This window comes from Akebia trifoliata, chromosome 1 (genome assembly GCF_017979445.1).
Source record: "Akebia trifoliata isolate Shusen 1 chromosome 1, ASM1797944v1, whole genome shotgun sequence".
In the NCBI taxonomy this organism is placed as follows: Eukaryota; Viridiplantae; Streptophyta; class Magnoliopsida; order Ranunculales; family Lardizabalaceae; genus Akebia; species Akebia trifoliata.
In genome coordinates this window covers 26786379-26807453 of record NC_141375.1, presented here as the reverse complement: position 1 = coordinate 26807453, position 21075 = coordinate 26786379, and the positions used below count along the sequence as shown (strand labels likewise).

Below are 21075 nucleotides of genomic sequence, written 5' to 3'. Positions count from 1 at the left end.
TTAAGGAAAAGAGGATTTAAGTTTGTGGACTTTGGTCAATTTTTGGATTAAGATCACACTTTAAATTAAGTATCAAAAACTTTTTCCCAAGGGCTACTTGGATTTCCAAACAACATATTTTTTTTATGCAAAATATTGGTGATCTCGAGGTATTGTTGGTTATAGAAAAAATAATACTCTTGACACCCATGATGAAAGACCTCGATATCATTTAATAGAAAGAGAAACTTTCAAAAACATTATCAACATTTTGATGAAATTTCCATACCAACTCATTTTAATTCCCAAAACATGAAGAGTGAGATTGTAGATTTTTCAAAGTGACAATCTCATTAGTTATAAAAGTGATGATCTCGCAGATTTGTTACTTTACATCAGAGAGATTGTCATTTTGAAAAATCTGTGATCTCGTTCACCATATTTTGGTAATTAATTAAAATGATCAGTGAGTCAGAATCGAAATTCCATCATATTTAGTTAATGAAATGATAATTTACCCCCATTAGAAATCACCAATCAAACTGAGTTTTAGTGTGTGATACTTCATATGGTGGGGCCATGAGATTGTACCACTTGGCAAAGAATGGTTTATTATAATGAGATTCCATCTACATCATATACATCAGGTAGTAACATAATTATTAAAAACCGGGACGTCAAGGGGTCCATTTAACGACAGTTTCAGAACTCAGGAGGATCACTTGTGTGCTTTTATTTAGTGGGTTTTAACCGCAAATATAGGTTGTCCGGTAGAGGAGCAGTTTTTATTGGAGAAGAACCGTCACCCCTTCGTTTTCTCTCAAACCTACCCCCACCACCACTACTACCACTCCTTCTCAAGAACTAAATATATATATATATATATATGAATCAAAACTGTTTTCTTGTTAGTGGTTCAGCTTTCTTCCTCCTTGGAAAGCTTTTTTTCTTTCTCTCAAGTATCAAATATGATCACTATTTGATCGATACCAAGCTAACTTAAATGTAACCCATCACTTAATGTTTTTCTCACTATGTTTTCGATCTTTTTCTTCTTCTTCTTCTTCTTCTTCAATTCAAGCATTTAGATTGAGATAGAAGAACATGTTTGATATTTTATTTGGATGGAGAAAAGCCTCAAGTTGGTAAGAAAAAAAAAACAAGGTTATATTTTTCTGCTTTGTTATGTTCTTATTTTACTATATATTAAGGTTTTTATTTAATTTTTCACTAAGATTAGTTATGGGTTTGTCTAATAATTGATTTTTGGATTTATATTTATGTTTGGATGCAGCAAGAAACTGATCAAGCGTGTACAGTGCCGACTAAAGCTCTTGAAGAGCAAGAGAGATTCAATTATAAGGCAATTACATGAGGATATTTCTCAGCTTCTCAAGAAAGGGCAAGAGAAGAGCGCGCTTGCTCGGGTAAGCTCTAGTATGATGTTGAAACTACCTAATTATCTGTGATTCCCCGTTATCTGTGTTTTTTATTCATGAGTTTTAGTTGGTTTATACAATTGGAATTTATTATGAGAGCCAGTATTACTAATTCTTGAATGATTCACAATCTTTAGAAAAACAGAGGAAAACAACCCTATCAGTTAGTTATGGAAACTTAGTTTGTTCTATCTAGATTTTTGTTATTCTTTATTTAAGTTATAGAAATAGAATTCATACTTTGGACCCCCAATATAGGGGTTCGGGCATAAATTATTATAGCGCACATAATCGTTGATGCTAGATTATTTCTAAAAATCAAGTTTTTGTACACCAAGTTTGATAGTTCTCAGTATTTGAAAGGTCCATCAATAAAACTGTTGTAGAAGATTAAATCCTAAGATTTCGTATTATTAGCTGTTCGTGTTGGTCATCGTTGATTTCTTCTTTAATTTCAGGTCGAGCAGCTTACCAAGGATCAAAGCATAAAGGTTGCTTATGATTTACTTGACCAATTTTGTGAATTTATCATCATCAACCTACCTTATATTCGCAGACACAGGTACGACTCTTGCATTTAGTCCTCCCAATTGAAATTGATTTCTAGTTTCTTGTAAATTGGATTATGAAACCCATCCTTTCTATGTAATCTTCAAAGTAGAATATATAATTTAAAACTTTGTAAATTTATTATTTGAGTTTTTCTTATGTGGGATGTCGGCTGACATTATTGTTTTGTCGTTGTAGGGATTGCCCTAATGACATTGGTGAAGCAGTGTCAAGTTTGTCATTTGCTTCCGCAAGATGTGGTGATCTGCCCGAGCTGAACAAGTTACGGAAGCTGTTTGGAGAGCGGTACGGGCACAAATTTGCAACGGGTGCCGTTGAATTGTTACCTGGGAATCTTGTGAACCATCAGGTTGTCTATTTTTTAAATGCCTTTTTTGCTTATAGACCAATTCCCAGTTAAGTAGTTTTGTTTCTTTTGGTTGTTACTTTGAGTTCTTATATACAACCCATAAACTCTTTAACACAGATCATTGAGAAGCTCTGTGTGAAGTCGGTATCTGATGATGTGAAGCTTGGATTGATGAAAGAAATAGCTAGGAATAACAATCTTCAACTGGGACCTACAGATACTAAGGTAGGTTTGTACCACAAATTCTATTAAAAGGTTTTTTTTATTGTTGTTCTGGATTTAGTTCATTTTCTTTGATGTCCGGTTGCAGGTATACGATATTTCTTTTGAAAATTTTGATGTTGAGTGGGAAGAGAAAGTTTCAGATAGAGACATTCAATTTACTTACAACGGTGTTGGAGGATCGCAGTTGCAAATTTCAAATGACAATGAAATGCAGGGGAGTGCTATATCATACTGCTCGTCATCAGATACGAAGAAATTAGTGGACAGTTTGGATATTACCACTAAGTCTGTTGAGCCTCTTAACTCTAACCAGATCCATAAAAGTTTGATTGAAACAGAGAAGGACGCGCATAAGATGGAAAGAACAATAGGAGAAGCATCAGAAAGTTCGTACCAATTTTCGGAGAGAACTATTATTTATCTTGATGACATAGAAGAGTTTCAGCCCATTATGAAAGAAGATGTTAGTGACAAGGATCAAAGACTCTTTATGTTCAAATCAACCGTCCCACCTCCAACAAGTAGTTGTGCAGTTAGTTTCATTGAAGATCACACGGAGCCTTGTAAATCATCAGATGGAAAAACAAGCTCCAAGAGAGCTAACAAGAGAAGGAAGCAAGCAAAGAAAAGGTTGAAGAGGAGATGTGTGTTTGTGGAGGATCAAATGAACAGTTCTTCCACATTACTAACTTTGAGCATGAATGATGTTGAATGTGCATTGTACTATGGTGAGTCGAGGGATTCTTCACCAGATGGAGAAGGAAGCCCAAGTTCTTCATTCACCAGCCATAGAAACAAGTTTACAGTACCCAAAAGATCGTATTATGGCTGCTTGGAAATGGGGAAAAATAGTATGTCTCATAAGTGCAAATATAATCAGAGGAGAATGTACGGTAGTTGCATCTTCAACCAAGATGTGGGTGTCAATTGCTGCTTGGAGCACCCATGTTATTTCCTTATGAGTGACGACAAGGATGATCAGGAAAGTCCATCTCCAACTCGAAGTAATAGAACTCCTACGTTAGTCAAGTTCTCATATCATGATTTTCAACGACGCTGCCATTGTCAATGTTCCTCATGTGATGAAGCATTAAGCACTACTCTAACTACCAATAAACATTGTAAGTGGACGGCAAACAAGGCCAAGGGCATCAACATGAGAGACCAGGAAATGGGTCGTCCTCAAAAACCCAAGAGGGAAGACTACGAAGTAAGTGTTGTACATGCTTTTATGCCCTCTCAAAGTCACCGGAAAAGTGAGCAAAGCAAAGTGAAAGAACGAGAAGTAATAGATTTTCAGGCTATCTGTGCTTCTTCTCATGGCTCGTGCTCCAGAATGTCAAGTCCATGGACACAGACACGTGCACGACCACCTTATTTGAGGGCAGTGACAATGCCACTTGTACGGCCTAGAGTTGAACCTACCGATCAAATATTAAGGTCTACTTCCTTTCAGTTTCAGAGCTCCCCTTCATCTTCCTGCTCCCACGTACACCCTAACCTTCCAAACTATGATGACTTGGCAGCCAGATTCAGTGCCCTCAAGAAAGAGTATATGCAAAGTAGCACGAGTGATAGTGGAAAATTATGAGAAATGTATGAGACTTTCTAAAATCTTATCGGATACTGCACCATGTATATAATGAGTCAAGTTGTGGTACTGGTATCCTTTCTTTCTTAGTTTATGTTGTATTTATTGTGCTGTAGAGGTCTCCATTGAATTACTTCTTGTCATACAGTTTATAAGTTTTCTCCTATTTCCACTTATGATATTATCCCATTAGCCGTTGTTGCCTGCACTTTATAAAACAGATTTGAAACAGTAATAATGCTATTGTTGATAAAATTAAATTGGATAGCCCAAGTTTAACATGAAACCATGGTTGGTTGTATTTATTTTGGTTAATTTCATCTGTTGTTTTGGTGTCTATTGGCATATTAGTCAATTTTGGTTACTTGAATTTGAGTTTTTTTCCCCTTGCGTGTGTGTGTGTGTGTGTGTGTGTGTGTGTGTGTGTGTGTGTGTGTGTGTGGGTAGGTTCAAAGTAGGGTCTTGATCCAAAACCAAGTGTGTGTGTGTGTGTGTGTGTGAGAGGGAGAGAGAGACTTCAAAGTTCAAACATCAATCAAAGATGCAGAGTCAACAAATTAGGATCACAACTTCCCAAGCAAGTGGCCTTCAAGGAGGCCTAAAAATATAGAGAAACAAATCGACTTCTTTATTTAGGACACGAGTGATATATATATATATATCTATATATATATATATATATATATCTATATATATATATATATATATATATATATATATATATATATATATATAAGGAATAATGATGGTTCTGTGCCCTTGCCACGTCAACCGCATACCCAACCACGTGCATTCATCACGACTCATACATAAGAGAGAATAAATGGACATATCTCTCTAGACAAATATAGAAGAAAACAGAGGAGAAGTTTGGCTTGGTAAGCTTTAACTAGTCCTCAACCTTGAACAGATCAACATGAACCCCTCCCACAACTATCTCTCCCATTCGAGGCACCAATGTCACAACCAATTTATCCGAAGCTTCGGCTTCAATATCTTCCACCAAACAAGTTATACCCAACTCAAGACACACCTTGGGCCCCTTATTGTATTCCTTACTGTGTGAGTGCGGGACTTTTACAAAGCTACCAGCCAATTCACCCTTGTCCGGACCAACTTGACCATCTTTCGTCGCTTTGGTGACATAAACATCAAATCTTGCAGTGTTCCCTTCTGTAACCTTGATGCCATCGATGAGAAGAACCTCTTTTGCTACTTCTTTCTCAGCCTTACTACGAGATGTCTTAGGCCTCGGAACAATAACTCGAATGGTCTTGGTGAGAGATATCGGCTTTGATCCAAATTCAGAAACTGAGACATCGGGTTGCGCCGATTTATCGGCACTTTTCTTTGTGGCAGACTTCACTTCCTTGCATCGTCCACCCATGTCCTTCCATGGAATATCCTCTGGACTGTAGGTGAATCGAAGTTGTTCCATTTTGAGGCAATCCTTCACCTATATGTTATTGAAAAACTGCATAAGATTTCCCCTTGGCCAACATTTCATAGTTTAGCCCCTTGAAAATGTTCATGAATTATCAAATTCTTATAATACTCTTATGTGAAATATTTTATTAGGTTACAATTTATTCAAACCAAAAATGTCCAATGTCGAATGTTCTTCATTCCTATCTTAAAAATGATGCAGTTACCATATTCAAACCCGGTCTATGCAGGCCCGAGTCCAGACCTGTTTTGACCTAACCCATTAACTAAACTAGCCAAGTTACAATATCCCGGTCCATGCATGGATGAGCCGTAGCGTTTGGTCCATGATGGGCCTGGCCCATTGACCACCCTAGTGAGATGGGATTAAAGAATATAGGCTTCCTAAGGATTGGGAAAATTTCCTAGGGATCCATTTGGTTCATATGAAATACCATCCCATCTTCAACAAATTTTTTTTTTAATTATTATTATTGATGGAGTTATGCCTAATTTTTTTGACTATGGCATTGTAAAACCAAAATTAGAAGATTTTTGTGGCCTCGAACAAGGTTCAACACGGCATGTGGAAAATCAGGTCCTCTAGTTATCAATATTGGTCTTTAGAGATCCATTTTTCTAGGGAACCCCAAAGAATATTCTGTCATGTCATGTCAGCTATTTCTTGGATTTAGAATCTCAACTGCTATTTGAGATTAATAACTTTCAAAAATATATTAAATTAATGAGAGAAGTTTTGAAGAAAGGACTCTTCCAATCTCAAGTATTGTGTTCAACAACATTGAACATAGACTGGGAGGAAAAGATTAGGTTTCCAATTGATAATGATTTTCTTGGGATTCATGTGACGAGAATCCCTATGAATAACTTCCCATCTCAATCATACGTTAGATTCTCTGTATCAAACCCCCTTAGAGGCTAAATAAAATTTCTAAAAACGAAAAATGGAAAATATAATCATCACTTATTTGCCATGGATGCCCAGAAAACTTTACTAATCCCAAAGAAATCTTTTTTTTCCCCTATGAGATTAAAGAAAGTTCAAAATGCTATATCCACTGTGAGAGAGATTCTCCGCATAACTTATTTTCCAACAAATCAAACGTAATCCTCAGAAAGCCTATATTTCTAGGTAGATTATCATTGGATTGGGTTGAATTCTGTGGATGCTGATTTTGGCATCAATCAACATCCATCACGATCTTCACATTTTATTTGTAAAAATCGTAATAAAAACATAAAAAAGGATATATAAGACATATTTTTCACGTGGTTCGGCAAGCGTGCCTACGTCCACGGGCTCGAAGAGCCGTTCCACTATCAAACTCCCGTTACATGGCCTCTTCCACATTTTTGTCTCTACCTCTCCCCCTTTTTCCATGGCCTCAAAGGCCTATTTATTGAAAAGCCTTACAAGAGTCATTAACCCTTACTAAGATACAATGGACCATATTACCCCTACCTAAATTAATTATTACATTAAAAGGAAAATAAACATCTTCAAATGATGCCACGTGTCCACCTCGGAATACGTGTCGATATTGCAAATGGATGATCCCAATGAGGGACAGTTTAATCCATTTTGATCTATTCTTTGCTTTTCTCCAACTGAGATCCTAACCCATAGTTGGTTTGTGACCGAGTCACCGAGCTTACCCTCGTATTTCTGTACTTGAATCGAATCCCTAGGTATCACGTGTCACCCCTTGGTACCTAGCAATAAATATCCTCCACAATACCCCCTCTCGGGGGTTTGGACTTTTAGTCCGAGCGCCCGAGAATAAATGAATGGTACCACGTGACACGTGGCAACGCACCTCATAATTTGTCATTTTCTAATTATTGACTGCGATTGGTGCCTTCATAAACCCGATCTCCAAAGCCAATAGATATAACCCCCTACGGTTGGGTTTGGAATAGAAATCGATTAAACCCACCCCCAATGGTTGGACTTGCCTCCCTTACGAACCAGTTGTTACAAAAAGACAAATACGAGTTAGCCCGACCTCATTGATCGGGCTTGGTTTCCTTCACTTGCCAAGATTTTCATTGTGTGCCGACCCCTTTACGGTCGAGATTTTCTCCTCTCACAAGTCAGGATTTCCGTTACATAATAGACGAACCGATCGAAGTCTCAGATCGGGCTTGGATCCCGAAATGATCCAAGACTTAGATAAATAATAGATAAACCTATCGAAATCTCAGATCGGGCTTGGATCTCACAACAATCCAAGACTTTGATAATTAGTAGAATAACCGATCGAAGTCCTAGATCGAGCTCGGCTCCCAGGCTTTGATAAATAATAGATAAACTGACCGAAATCCCAGATCGGGCTTAGATCCCAAAATGATCCAAGACTTTGATAAATAATAGAATAACCGATCGAAGTCTCAGATCGGGCTCGGCTTCCAAAACGGGCCAAGGCTTTGACAGAAGAACCGACCGAAATCCCAGATCGGGCTTGGATCCCAAAACGATCCAAAACTTTGATAAATAATAGAATATCCGATCGAAGTCCAGATCGGGCTCGGCTCCCCTGATGGGCCAAGACTTTGATAAATGGTAGAATATCCGATCAAAGTCCAAATCGGGCTCGGCTCCCCTAATGAGCCAAGGCTTTGATAAATGGTAGAATATCCGATCGAAGTCCAGATCGGGCTCGGCTCCCCTGATGGGCCAAGACTTTGACAAATGGTAAAATATCCGATCGAAGTCCAGATCGGGCTCGACTCCCCTGATGGGCCAAGACTTTGATAAATGGTAGAATATCCGATCGAAGTCCAGATCGGGCTCGGCTCCCCTGATGGGCCAAGGCTTTCCGCTACACCAACCCCTCGGTTGGGCTCGGCACCAGTGAAGGGCCAAGGCTTTGATAAATGGTAGAATATCCGATCGAAGTCCAGATCGGGCTCGACTCCCCTGATGGGCCAAGGCTTTCCGCTACACCAACCCCTCGGTTGGGCTCGGCACCAGTGAAGGGCCAAGGCTTTCCGCTACACCAACCCCTCGGTCGGACTCGGCACCAGTGAAGGGCCAAGGCTTTCCGCTATACCAACCCCTCGGTTGGGCTCGGCACCAGTGAAGGGCCAAGGCTTTCTTTGTAGGCCAACCCCCAACGGTCGAATTTTGCACTAAGTGGTCCCGCATGACCGACTTAGGATGTGGACCGGACTCCTCATATGAGTCGGGTGTGTGTCAAGTTCCTCTGCATCCTGCATCTTTAAAATAACATGGACACAAAATAATAATAATTGCATAAAACAATAAGGCAATTAGTTCTTAGTCCGGTGTTGTCGATCTGGCCACTCCATAGATTGTACAAATCCCAATTATAAACTTACCCCCTGAATCAAAATCAATTGACTCGCTAAATTGAGGCTAACTGTCTACTAATAAATGGGTTGTTCGTAGTTCAAATTAGACCTTCACTCACACCGTACAACTTGGCAAGTCGAATTTGGATTGAACCTTACATAAATTTACCATTTTAATCATTTGAGTCCCCTAACTCGGGTAAAGTCCCAATTATTTGTCACGTGATATGACGGAAACCCTTAATTCGATCGAATAGGGAACAAAATTGGTCCCCAAGCCTTGTTTGTCAAACTGACCCAATTACCAAGAAATTAACTCAACATGACTAAGCTGCCAAGCAATTTGATTGTTTACTACAACATACTAGTTGTCTTGATTAAGTCGACATACGAGTAACTCGGCTCATCGAGTTCAATTTGGATTAAACCCCTCCTTACTTCATTCGACTCGACCGAGTCAAGAAATTATAAATTGGGTCAAATTGAGACGTTATGGTTCAATTGAGTTATCGACGAACTTATTAGACACGCTAGCTTAATCGGCTCCCAACGACCATTAAACTTGACACCAAACCTCTACCTTTTACCACGTACGATAATCCTTATTATTTTCCCAAATGAAGGATGTCAAGGTAATGAACATTAAAAATTGATGTTTATACAAAGTAATTAACAATCAAATTATCATCCATTTTTAATGTTCCCACCATCAGGATGGTTCCATGTACATCAACCTTGATGTCTATGTAATACACCCAACCACTCCTTTTCAAATTTGACTTTAGTTCAATTTAATATAAATAATAAATACCTGATGGTACCATTACAGCTCATGTGATACTTTGCTTCTTTCCTTTGCCAGCAAATCTTTACTTGTCAAGTTTGAAACCATTTAACGTCTAATCCATCCTGGCTTGCAGGCTGCGTATCAAATAAGCAACAAACCACCATTACTCTTCCCCAATTGGAATTGATCCTACCAGGTCTGAAGTGGTAACTCCCATATTTTCTTCCCCAAATGAACTGGTAAACCAAAAAACCAACGATGACATCGTCGAACACAGGTTATTTGAGTCTAAAGCACTATTCGATGATCTCCTTCCCCAGTTGGGCTTGTTAAGACAGCATGGAAGCTGAACTGGGTACCTCGTCCTCAACCATAGAGAGAGCAACAATAGCCGCTACCACACCTATTATTTCCCACTCCAAGGAGTTGTTACTCATTATACATGAGCACCACCTGGCATCTGACTTGGCCACAACTGCCGCTTCACTGCTAAAGGGGGCTTGATTAACACCTTTGCCATCCTTGGCAGCACCCCCTCCTCTCTTGCATCAAACTTCTAGTCTCAGCCTTTAGTTAAGAAATCAATCTGTATCCTATCCATCGTCAGTCAACAAAATCTCCAATGCGTTTGGAAACCCGTCTATATCTACTAGAATATCAGAACTCTCGTGGTAAAATCGAACTTGAAACCTCATATTGTCTGTCCTCATAATTAATCGATATCGAAATTCTTAAATGTTAGAGCTTGGTCGTTTCTCCTTGTAGCATTTCCCACGGACGGCGCCAATTGTGGATGCCGATTTTGGCATCAATCAACATCCATCACGATCTTCACATTTTATTTGTAAAAATCGTAATAAAAACATAAAAAAGGAGATATAAGACATATTTTTCACGTGGTTCGGCAAGCGTGCCTACGTCCACGGGCTCGAAGAGCCGTTCCACTATCAAACTCCCGTTACATGGCCTCTTTCCACATTTTTGTCTCTACCTCTCCCCCCCTTTTCCATGGCCTCAAAGGCCTATTTATTGAAAAGCCTTAAAAGAGTCATAACCCCTTACTAAGATACAATGGACCATATTACCCCTACCTAAATTAGTTATTACATTAAAAGGAAAATAAACATCTTCAAATGATGCCACGTGTCCACCTCGGAATACGTGTCGATATTGCAAATGGATGATCCCAATGAGGGACAGTTTAATCCATTTTGATCTATTCTTTGCTTTTCTCCAATTGAGATCCTAACCCATAGTTGCTTTGTGACCGAGTCACCGAGCTTACCCTCGTATTTCTGTACTTGAATCGAATCCCTAGGTATCACGTGTCACCCCTTGGTACCTAGCAATAAATATCCTCCACAAATTCCAATAAGATTGGTAGGTTTCATATCCTATAAGCAATTTATTAGATCTGGACCAGATCCAAGTCCAACGGATCACTATTTTTTTCTGACCAATCCAAATCAATTTGATTTTTTCATAAAAACATATATAAAATATACTATAATTATATTTAAAGAAAATTAATAATATAAATATACATCAGTGATGTATTTAATCAAACATATCATCCTGAGGGGTCCCTCTTGGATTACAAAGTGGTTCGATTCAAAACAATCAATTATCAAATTGAGATCTTATTAGAACCCAAATCCTTGATCCAAACTTGGATTTATCTGATTGGGTCTCAAATCTGATTCTATTCATACCCTTAATGGGCAATGACTTAATTTCTAGTCCCATCTCATATAAATAAATAAAAGATTATTTAACAAAACATGCCTTTACATCATTCATTTTAATTTCAAAATCCATAATTTATCATTTTCAGAATTAAAATATTTTACAAAAACAATCAATTTGTTAAATGCCCTTTTTAAGTATATTTATGCTATAAATAAATTAAAATAAATGGAGAGAGCGAGAGAGAGAGAGAAACACAAACCTTGACCTTAACCACTTGGCAGTTCTCATCATAAAAGATAAAAGAAGATTCGAGCCAATCAGGATCCTTGAATTCAGGCTTGTACCTTCTAAAGCTACTGTAAAGATCCCACATTCGATCCACATTAGCATGTTGAGCATAGAACAATGCATCACGTGCCACAGTAACGAAATTGCCCATATCATAATAAGGCGAAGTGGGTGACCCCGTCCATTGATGGATCACATTATGTAAATTCTCCAAAGTTCCTGCAGCAATGGTTGTAGCTGTTTCTCCAGCCCTCAAAGGTTTCCCCATAAAAAGTGAAGGATTCGACGATGATTCCTTGTACATTTTTTCCAATTGGCACAGATTACGCGTGACCACCTCTTCGATTTCGGCTGGAGTCGATGGGTTTGGATCATTGAGAGCATACTTGTAATCGAACAAAGCCGAATAATGATTCTTGTCCCGATTATCGTTGTATAAAGGGGATGATTCGTCCAAATATATCTTCGGAATATACATGCCATCCGGGGCGTCCCAATTCCAATAAGGAATCGCGAATGTTGGATCATCGATGAGTTTCCCGAGTATCTTCTCCCAGAAGTGTAGGTAGTATCGATGCCATGGGAAGAAAAGCCAACTTCCATGTAATTGGAGAAGAACCGGTGGGTTGGTACCGACTTGATCGAAAGCACCATTACAATAGGTGCAATGGATGGTAGCTTGTTGGTAGAAGTTCCATGGATCATCAGACGGAAGAGCTTTCATTTTGGCTACGGCCTCGTTGAATTTGTCGATCTCTTCTTTTGATAATTTGTGAGCCGGTTTTCTTACACGAAATGTCTCGTTTTGAGACGGTGGTACGAAATCTACAATGTTGGCCATGCTATAAGGTGGACAACAGCTGACTGGCTTCTTTGTCACGGCATCCTCGGCCATGTGACAAGTCGATATGTCGGGTGGTTGGATTGGTGCACCCATGGCTGAGATACTTTGGGTGGCACTATAACCATATAGACCACCCAAACCAAGTAGGACATTTCTTCTATCGGTTGCATATGGGTTTTCTTCTTCTTTCCTTTGTTTGTTAAGATCACAAGATGTATGAGCTATGCCTTTGGTGAAGACATGAAGGGGAGTACTATGAGTCTTTTTTGTCCTCCTTAGGGGGTTGGCTGAGGGGATGATATTGGTGGTGGGGGTGACCAAGGAAGAGAGAGACATTGTCTTGTGTACCATGTGGGTTATATGATTAGGGAAAGAGGGTTATACATATAGACTATAGTCTACGAAGGAAGGAAGGAAGGTTTAGGGTCTTAGGGGCCTCTTTTATTTACTTATCTTTTTTCAAATATCAAATAAAGAGGAGCCATATTTGATTGGACGATTGAAATGAGAGAAAAATTACAGATTTGATAGAGATCGGTATTTGGTTTCTAAGGATACATCTTACTTGGGAACCTCTACTATCATCTTGACCGTCTGTTAGTTTTTGGAGAACCTCAACCATATGTTGAGGTTGGTGTTAGATTTCACCTTATCTTTTAAAGAATATTGATATCAAAAACGTGAAAATCGGGTTGCTTTAATTAGCCACTTGTGTGGCGGCTGGCGAAGAGATGGAGACCTATCTTTCCAAAAATCTGGCGTCAAACAGGACTTAGACAATGGTGGTCTTAATAGTCGTACAATACTATTCTTCTTATCCTAAAGAGTCATGTAACTTGACCTGGTAATGTATAGATAACCATAGATTATTTTCTCAAGATACAAGTTAGAAAATCAATCGATCTTTGTGCACTGTCAGGTCAATTCAGTGTTACACCGGTAAAGCATTTTCCAACTGTAAGTCATATGACTCACACACAAGTGTTGTCGCCGTACTGTGTGAGAAGCAAAGATGTTTTTCTGCCGATACGAGTCAAAGCAATTATGGTTTCCACATCAAATCAACTCAATGTCCTACGCAATCACCGAGCATTATTCTTTGATTATACTTCCAAACTCAATATTTTATGCTCGATTTTGTGACCTTGTACCTCTCAAATCAGGGGCGGCAGTTTCCTCCCATCTTTCTTTCAATTTGTTTTAGTTTTTAAATCATTCCTTGTTTTTATTATTATTTGAGATAGCCCCTATATATGTTTTCAAACTGCTAATATGCACCCTTTGATCTTGTTTCCTTTCCCCTTCCAGTTTTCGTCTCTCTCAAGGCTCTATGTTGGGTGCATTCTTTTTATTTTATTTTTTTAAATGTGATTTTCTTACTCTCTTTTTTTCATATGCTCTTTCTACATTTCTCGACATAGCAGTTATAGAACCATAAATCTTTATCTTGAGTATCCTTAAGCAAAGGATCTTTGGTTTTATGAAGGGAGGGTACACAAAACACATGAAAAAAGATATTTAGATTATCACAACTCTTTTTCATTTTTTTTTTTTTTTTGTTAGGGGGCAGTTGTTTCACTCAATATTGAATTTTTAAATCACCCCTTATTTTGATAACCCATCAATTTTGTGTGTGATCTAAATATGCCTCTACATTTTTATGAATATTTGAGCTACCGTGATGTTTTCAAATTGATTGCACTACAAGAAAATGGCAAAGAACAATGCTTTGAAACAGCTTTTAGTCCTTTTTAATTGAAAATGGTATAAAGTCGTTTCTCTATTGGAAACCATTTTCCTTTAAACTTGATAGTTGGAAATTGTTTTCCCACATTCATTAAAATCTCTAGAGAACCTTTTTAGTTCTCTTACTCCAACACAAATGAACAGACTTGAGAAAACTTAGGTCTCTCACTCGAACAAGAACGATACTTAACAAAGCATCTTCATTCGATTTCTCTAAAGCTTCATCTACAAATCGATTTTCACAAAACGTTGTCGCTCCTATCTTCAACTACAAACCCTAATCTCAGTTCTGGTCTTTCTCTCTCAAACCCTTGTTCTTCATCTTGATTTCTCTCTTCTTCAATTCTTCATCTCGATTTCGATATCGACGTCAACATCATTTTGATTTCCAGTCGTTAAAGAGGAAAGGAAGTTCGAAGAAATTAGATCTACAAGAAACCCTCGTTTCATTCCAAATTCCATGGTTTCTAGGGGTTTAGAATTACTTCGAAAGCTCAATCCGAGTTGACGTTAAGTTTCTTCTCATGATCTTTGCAAAAAGGTTTGTTTCTTTGAAATTGTTAACAATTAAAGTTTTTATGTAAACTCTTGTTCAATCCATTATAAACTCTTGTTCTTCATTTTTTTTACCTTGAAATTGCTATTTTTGTTAAAATAGAATAAAACATCTAATTTTTCATTAAATTGATCGAAAAAATAAAAAGTGATTCCTTTGAAGAACTTTGAGCTCCAATTTTACTTTCGTGGCAAGATGTACGATATGAGGTACAATTTTGAGGTCATGTCAGGATTTGCCTTTGTGTGCCCAAGCATAAAAGTGCTTGTAGAAAATCTTTTGCATTGCAAAAATGATTTGCATGGTACCAAGCAGGTTTGGGGCCATAAGTTTCTTTACTTTTGCAACTTTCATATATAAGTTATTAAAATCTTTTGTTTGATTCGTTGAACTCACATGAATCTGAGCATGCTCCGCGTTATGAAAGCTTCAAAAATAATTCATCTTCTTTGCTTTCTTTGATTTTCTTTTCCTAAAAAAAAAAAATGTTTGATTGACACGGCCAACCAAAGTGTCCCAATTGATTTCTCTTGATTTGTTTCAAATTTTGATGGGGTCAACATATTACTTTGACCATTAAAACAATGGGTTCCATGAATTATTTTTTATTAATTAAGATTTTTTAATTTTCTTTTAATAATTTTAATTAAGGGAAAATCATCAACAACAAAAAAAAATTAATAAATAATTTTTGTGAATTTTAAAATTAAAAAAAAAACAAACAAACAGGAATCATCTGAATTTAAGAGCCGTTTTTTTAATTTAATAATAAAATATAAAACATCGGCACTCTATGTGCGGATTTGTCAAACTAAAATAAACGGCAGTTAACGTGCGGGACTTTTTTTTTTTTGTGGGCTTTATAGAGATAATTGAGATTTGTTGTTGCAAAGTTATGTGCTAAATGAACCAACGGCCTAACGACATGTGTTTTAAATAGCATGTGTGTGTGAAAGAGGGACAGAGATACTTCAAAGTTAAAACATCAATCAAAGACGCAGAGTCAACAAACTAGGATCACAACTTCCCAAGTAAGTGGCCTTCGAAGAGGCCTAAAAATATAGAGAAACAAATCGACTTCTTTATTTATTTAGGACACGAGTCGACTTCTTTATTTATTTAGGACACGAGTGATAGATATAAATAGACATTGGAGAGAATAAATAGGCACATTTCTCTCGACATACCCAACCGTGTGCATTCATCACAACTCATATATAAGAGAGAATAAATAGACATATTTCTCTCGAAAAACAGGAGAGAAGTTTGGCTTGGTAAGCTTCAACTAGTCCTCAACCTTGAACAGATCAACATGAACCCCTCCCACAACTATCTCTCCCATTCGAGGCACCAATGTCACAACCAATTTATCCGAAGCTTCGGCCTCAATATCTTCCACCAAACAAGTTATACCCAACTTAAGACACACCTTGCGCCCCTTCTTGTCTCCCTTTTTGTGTGAGTGTGGGACTTTTACAAAGCTACCAGCCAATACACCCTTGTCCGGAGCAACTTGACCGGCTTTGGTTTCTTTCGTGACATAAACATCAAATCTTGCAGGGATCCCTTCTGTAACCTTGATGCCATCGATTACAAGAACCTCTTTTGCTTCTTCTTTCTCAGCCTTACTACGAGTTGTCTTAGGCCTCGGAACAATAACTCGAACGGTCTCGGTGAGAGAAATTGGCTTTGATCCAAATTCAGAAACTGAGACATCGGGTTGCCCCGATTTATCGGCACTTTTCTTTGGGTCACACTTCACTTTCTTGCATCTTCCACCCATGTCCTTCCATGGAATATCCTCTGGACAGTAGGTGAATCGAAGTTGTTCCGTTTTAAGGCAGTCCTTCACCTATATGTTATTGAATAAATGCATAAGATTTCCCCTTTGCCCCTTGAAAATGTTCATGATCAATCAAATTTTTTTAATACTCTTATGTGAAATATTTTATTAGGTTATAATTTATTAAAATCAAAAATGTCCAATATTTATTAAAAAACAATGTCCAATGTCGAATGTTCTTCATCCCTATCTTAAAAATGATGTAGTTACCATATTCAAACCCGGTCCATACAGGCCTAAGCCCAGACCTTTCTTGACCTAACCCATTAACTAAACTAGCCGAAGTTACAATATTCAAACCCAGTCCATGCATGAACGAGCCGAAGCTCAGTCCATGTTGGGCCTGGCCCATTGACAACCTTAGCGAAATGGGATTAAAGAATACAGGCTTCCTAAGGATTAGGACATTTTCCTAGGGATCCATATGGTTCATATGAAATACTATCCGACGGATCACTAATTTTTTCTGACCAATCCAAATCAATTTGATTATTTCATAAAAGCGTATATAAAATACACTATAATTATATTTAATGAAAATTAATAATATAAATATACATCTGTGATGTATTTAATCAAACATATCATCCTGAGGGGTCCCTCTTGGATTAGAAAATGGTTCGATTCGAAACAATAAATTATCAAATTGAGAACTTATTAGAACCCATAGCCTTGATCCAGACTTGGATTTATCTGATCCGGTCTCGAATCTGATTCAATCTATTTATACCCCTAATGGGGAATGGCTTAATTTCTGGTCCCATGTCATATAAATAAATAAAAGATTCTTTAACAAAACATGCCTTTACATAATTTATTTTAATTTCAAAATCGGTAATTTATCATTTGTAGAATTAAAATATTTTACTAAATCGAATCAATTTGTTAAATACCCCCTTTTTTTTAATATATGCTATAAATAAATTAAAATAAATGGAGAGAGCTAGAGATAGAGAAACACAAACCTTGACCTTAACCACTTTGCGGTTTTCATCATAGAAGATGAAAGAAGATTCGAGCCAATCAGGATCCTTGAATTCAGGCTTGTACCCTCTAAAGCCACTGTAAAGATACCACATTCGATCCACATTAGCATGTAGAGCATAGAACAATGCATCACGTGCCACAGTGACGAAATTTCCCATATCATAATAAGGCGAAGTGGGTGGCCCCGTCCATTGATGGATCACATTATGTAAACTCTCCAAACTTCCTGCAGCAGCAGTTTCTGTAGGTATTTCTCCAGCCCTTAAAGGTGTCCCCATAAAAAGCGAAGGATTCGACAATGATTCCTTGTACATGTTTTCCAATCGGCACAAATTACACGTGACCACCTCTTCGATTTCAGCTGGAGATGGGTTTGGATCACCAAAAGCATACCTGTAATCGAACAAAGCTGAATAATGATTCTTGTCCCGATTATCATCGTATAAAGGGGATGATTTGTCCAAATATATCTTTGGTATATACATGCCATCGGGTGCATCCCAATTCCAATAAGGAATTGCGAACGTTGGATCATCGATGAGTTTCCCGAGTATCTTCTCCCAGAAGTAAATGTAGTATCGATGCCATGGGGTGAAAAACCAACTTGCATGTACTTGGAGAAGCACCGGTGGGTTGGTACCGACTTGATCGAAAGCACCATTACAAAAGGTGCAATGGATGGTGGCTTGTTGGTAGAAGTTCCATGGATCATCAGAAGGAAGAGCCTTCATTTTGGCTACGGCCTCGTTGAATTTGTCGATCTCTTCCTTTGATAATTTGTGAGCTGGTTTTCTTACACGTAATGGCTCATTTTGAGATGGTGGTACGAAATCTACAATGTTGGCCGTGCTATAAGGCGGACAACAGCTGACTGGCTCCTTTGTCACAGCATCCTCGGCCATGTGACATGTTGATAAGTCAGGTGGTTGGATTGGTGCACCCATGGCTGACATACTTTGGGTGGCACTATAACCATATAGACCACCCAAACCAAGTAGGACATTTCTTCTATCGGTTGCATATGGGTTTTCTTCTTCTTTCCTTTGTTTGTCAAGATCACAAGATGTATGAGCTTTGCGTTTGGTGAAGACATGAAGGGGAGTACTATGAGTCTTTTTTGTCCTGCTTAGAGGGTTGGCGGAGGGGATGATATTGGTGGTGATGGTGACCAAGGGAGAGAGAGACATTGTTTTGTGTATTGTGTGGGTTATATGGTGTTAGGGAAAGAAGGTTATATATATAGACTATAGTCCATAGAGGAAGGAAGGGTTAGGGTTTAGGGGCCTCTTTTATTTACTTTTGGAAAATCCTTGGGGGACTTTTTTTTTCACTGTGATTCTCACTGCATTAATGTGATATCCATAGATGTCTTTCATTGAGATATGAGTAAAAAGCATCTACAATTATGTAGCCACCTCCACATCAAAAATGTGGAAATCACAGTACATCCCTGTGTCACCCCAGCATTATTCTTTACTTTTCTATTTGAGTCGTGCTAAGGTGACATAGTATTTATTGCGATTTTCACAAGTCTGACGTGGAGATGCGTACAAAACCGTAGATGGTTTTTACTCGTATCACAAGGAAAAACATATATTGTTCTGTACACATCCCACGTCAGATTTATGAGAATAGCAGTAAATACCCTGTGTCATTTCAGCATTTTCCTTTCTAGTATTTTCAAATATCAAATAAAAGAGCCAAATTTGATTGGACGATTGAAATGAGAGAAAAATTACAGATTTCATAGAGGTCGGTATTGGATTTCTAAGGATACATCTTACTTGGGAATCTCTACCATCTTGACTCTCTGTTGGCTTGGAGAACCTCAACCCTACGTTGAGGCTAGTGTTAGATTTCACCTCATCTTTTAAAGAATATTGATATTGATATGAAAAACGTGAAAATCACGTTGCTTTAATTAGCCAGTTGTGTAGCTGCTAGCGAAGAGATTTCACCTTATCTTTTAAAGAATATTGATATTGATATGAAAAACGTGAAAATCACGTTGCTTTAATTAGGCAGTTGTGTGGCTGCTAGCGAAGAGATCGAAACGTGGTTTTGGACCATCGTCGTCTTCATATAGTCTTACGGAAAATGCTGGAATGACACAAACATCTTTGGTTCTCAGCACAGCACCGACAGCGCTGGTGAGTGAACCATACTGCTTACAGAGTGTCTTAGAATGTGACTTTACACCGAATGGATCTGACAGTGCACAAAGAACGGTTGATTTTCTAACATGTATCTTGAGAAAATAAATCTATCGTTATCGGTGCACTCTCAGGTCAAGTTGGATGATACATTGGAACAATGTACCTGACTCTTTAGGATAAGGAGAAGGAAAATGCTGAAATGACAAAAAGCATTCTGTACAATTCTCACAAGTCTGACGTGGAATGTGCACATAACCATAGATGTGTTTCCTCGCGATATATGTATGCATGTGTCCACATCAAAATTGTAAGAATCACAGTAAATACTGTCAACCTAGCACAACCGTAGATGATTTTCTGTGAGATATGAATAAAAAGCATGTACGGTTATGTGCCCGTCACCACATCATTTTTATCACCTTTATGTCTCCGTTTGTGTCCTTCCAGCATTTTCCTAGATGTTTTTCTCTAGATACGAGTCAAAGTAACTATGGTTATGAGAATAATTCACGCAACTACTCAAGTGTTATTCTTTAATTATACTTCCAAACTCAATATTTTATGCCCGACTTTGTGACCTCGTACCTCTACGATCAGGGGCGGCAGTTTCCTCCCCTCTTTCTCTCAATTTTTTTGAGTTTTTAAATCATCCCTCATTTTTATTATTATTTGAGATAGCCCCTATGTTTTCAAACTGCTAATAAGCACCCTTTGATCTTGTTTCCCTTCCCCTTCCAGTTTTCGTCTCTCTTTAGCCTCTATGTTGGGGGAATTTTTTTTTATTTTGTTTTTTGAATTGTGATTTCCTTACTCTATTTTTTTACATGCTCTTTGTACACTGCTTGACCTAGCAATTACAGAACCATAAATCTTTTTCTTAAGTATCCCGAAGCAAAGGATCTATGGTTTTATGAAGGAGGGTACACAAAACACATGAAAAAAAAAAGATTTAGATTTGTTGAGATTTGTTGTTGCAAAAGTTATGTGCTAAATGAACCCACAGCCTAACGTCATGTGTATTAAATAGCATGTGCGGTATCCATTAGAAGAGAACGCATTATGTGAAAAAGGCTCATATTTGACAATCTTAGCCCGTCAAATTTTGAGAAATTTGACGAACCCTCCTGTCAAATATGCCCGTCAAATATTCTCTTGTAGAATTTTTTTTTTTTTTACGGCCCTGGACTATCAAATTATTGGAGAATGGACTTTAAAAAAAAATTAAAAAATAAAAATCAAATGAGTATGACCGTCGAATTTGGAGG

General features: G+C 37.9%; 3 protein-coding genes across 3 annotated transcripts; 1 reads left to right on the top strand and 2 right to left on the bottom strand.

The window, feature by feature from the left end:
* The first annotated feature begins 706 nt into the window (after positions 1–706).
* Positions 707–4478, top strand: LOC147411329 (uncharacterized). Its single transcript, XM_086447418.1, has 6 exons — positions 707–1124; positions 1274–1406; positions 1877–1980; positions 2166–2337; positions 2455–2562; positions 2648–4478. Exons 1-6 carry the CDS (start codon positions 1084–1086, stop codon positions 4151–4153), a joined length of 2064 nt encoding a protein of 687 aa, XP_086303544.1. The 5' UTR covers positions 707–1083; the 3' UTR covers positions 4154–4478.
* Positions 4479–4855: 377 nt separating this feature from the next.
* LOC147411328 (polyphenol oxidase, chloroplastic-like) lies at positions 4856–12998 on the bottom strand. The gene is made up of 2 exons (XM_086447424.1): positions 11650–12998; positions 4856–5609 (listed from the first exon to the last, which is right to left on the bottom strand). Exons 1-2 carry the CDS (start codon positions 12871–12873, stop codon positions 5043–5045), a joined length of 1791 nt encoding a protein of 596 aa, XP_086303550.1. The 5' UTR covers positions 12874–12998; the 3' UTR covers positions 4856–5042.
* A 2887-nt stretch (positions 12999–15885) lies between these two features.
* On the bottom strand, positions 15886–18879 carry LOC147411327 (polyphenol oxidase, chloroplastic-like). The gene is made up of 2 exons (XM_086447406.1): positions 17633–18879; positions 15886–16676 (listed from the first exon to the last, which is right to left on the bottom strand). The coding sequence occupies exons 1-2, from the start codon at positions 18839–18841 to the stop codon at positions 16110–16112; spliced, it is 1776 nt and encodes a 591-aa protein (XP_086303532.1). The 5' UTR covers positions 18842–18879; the 3' UTR covers positions 15886–16109.
* Positions 18880–21075: the final 2196 nt, after the last annotated feature.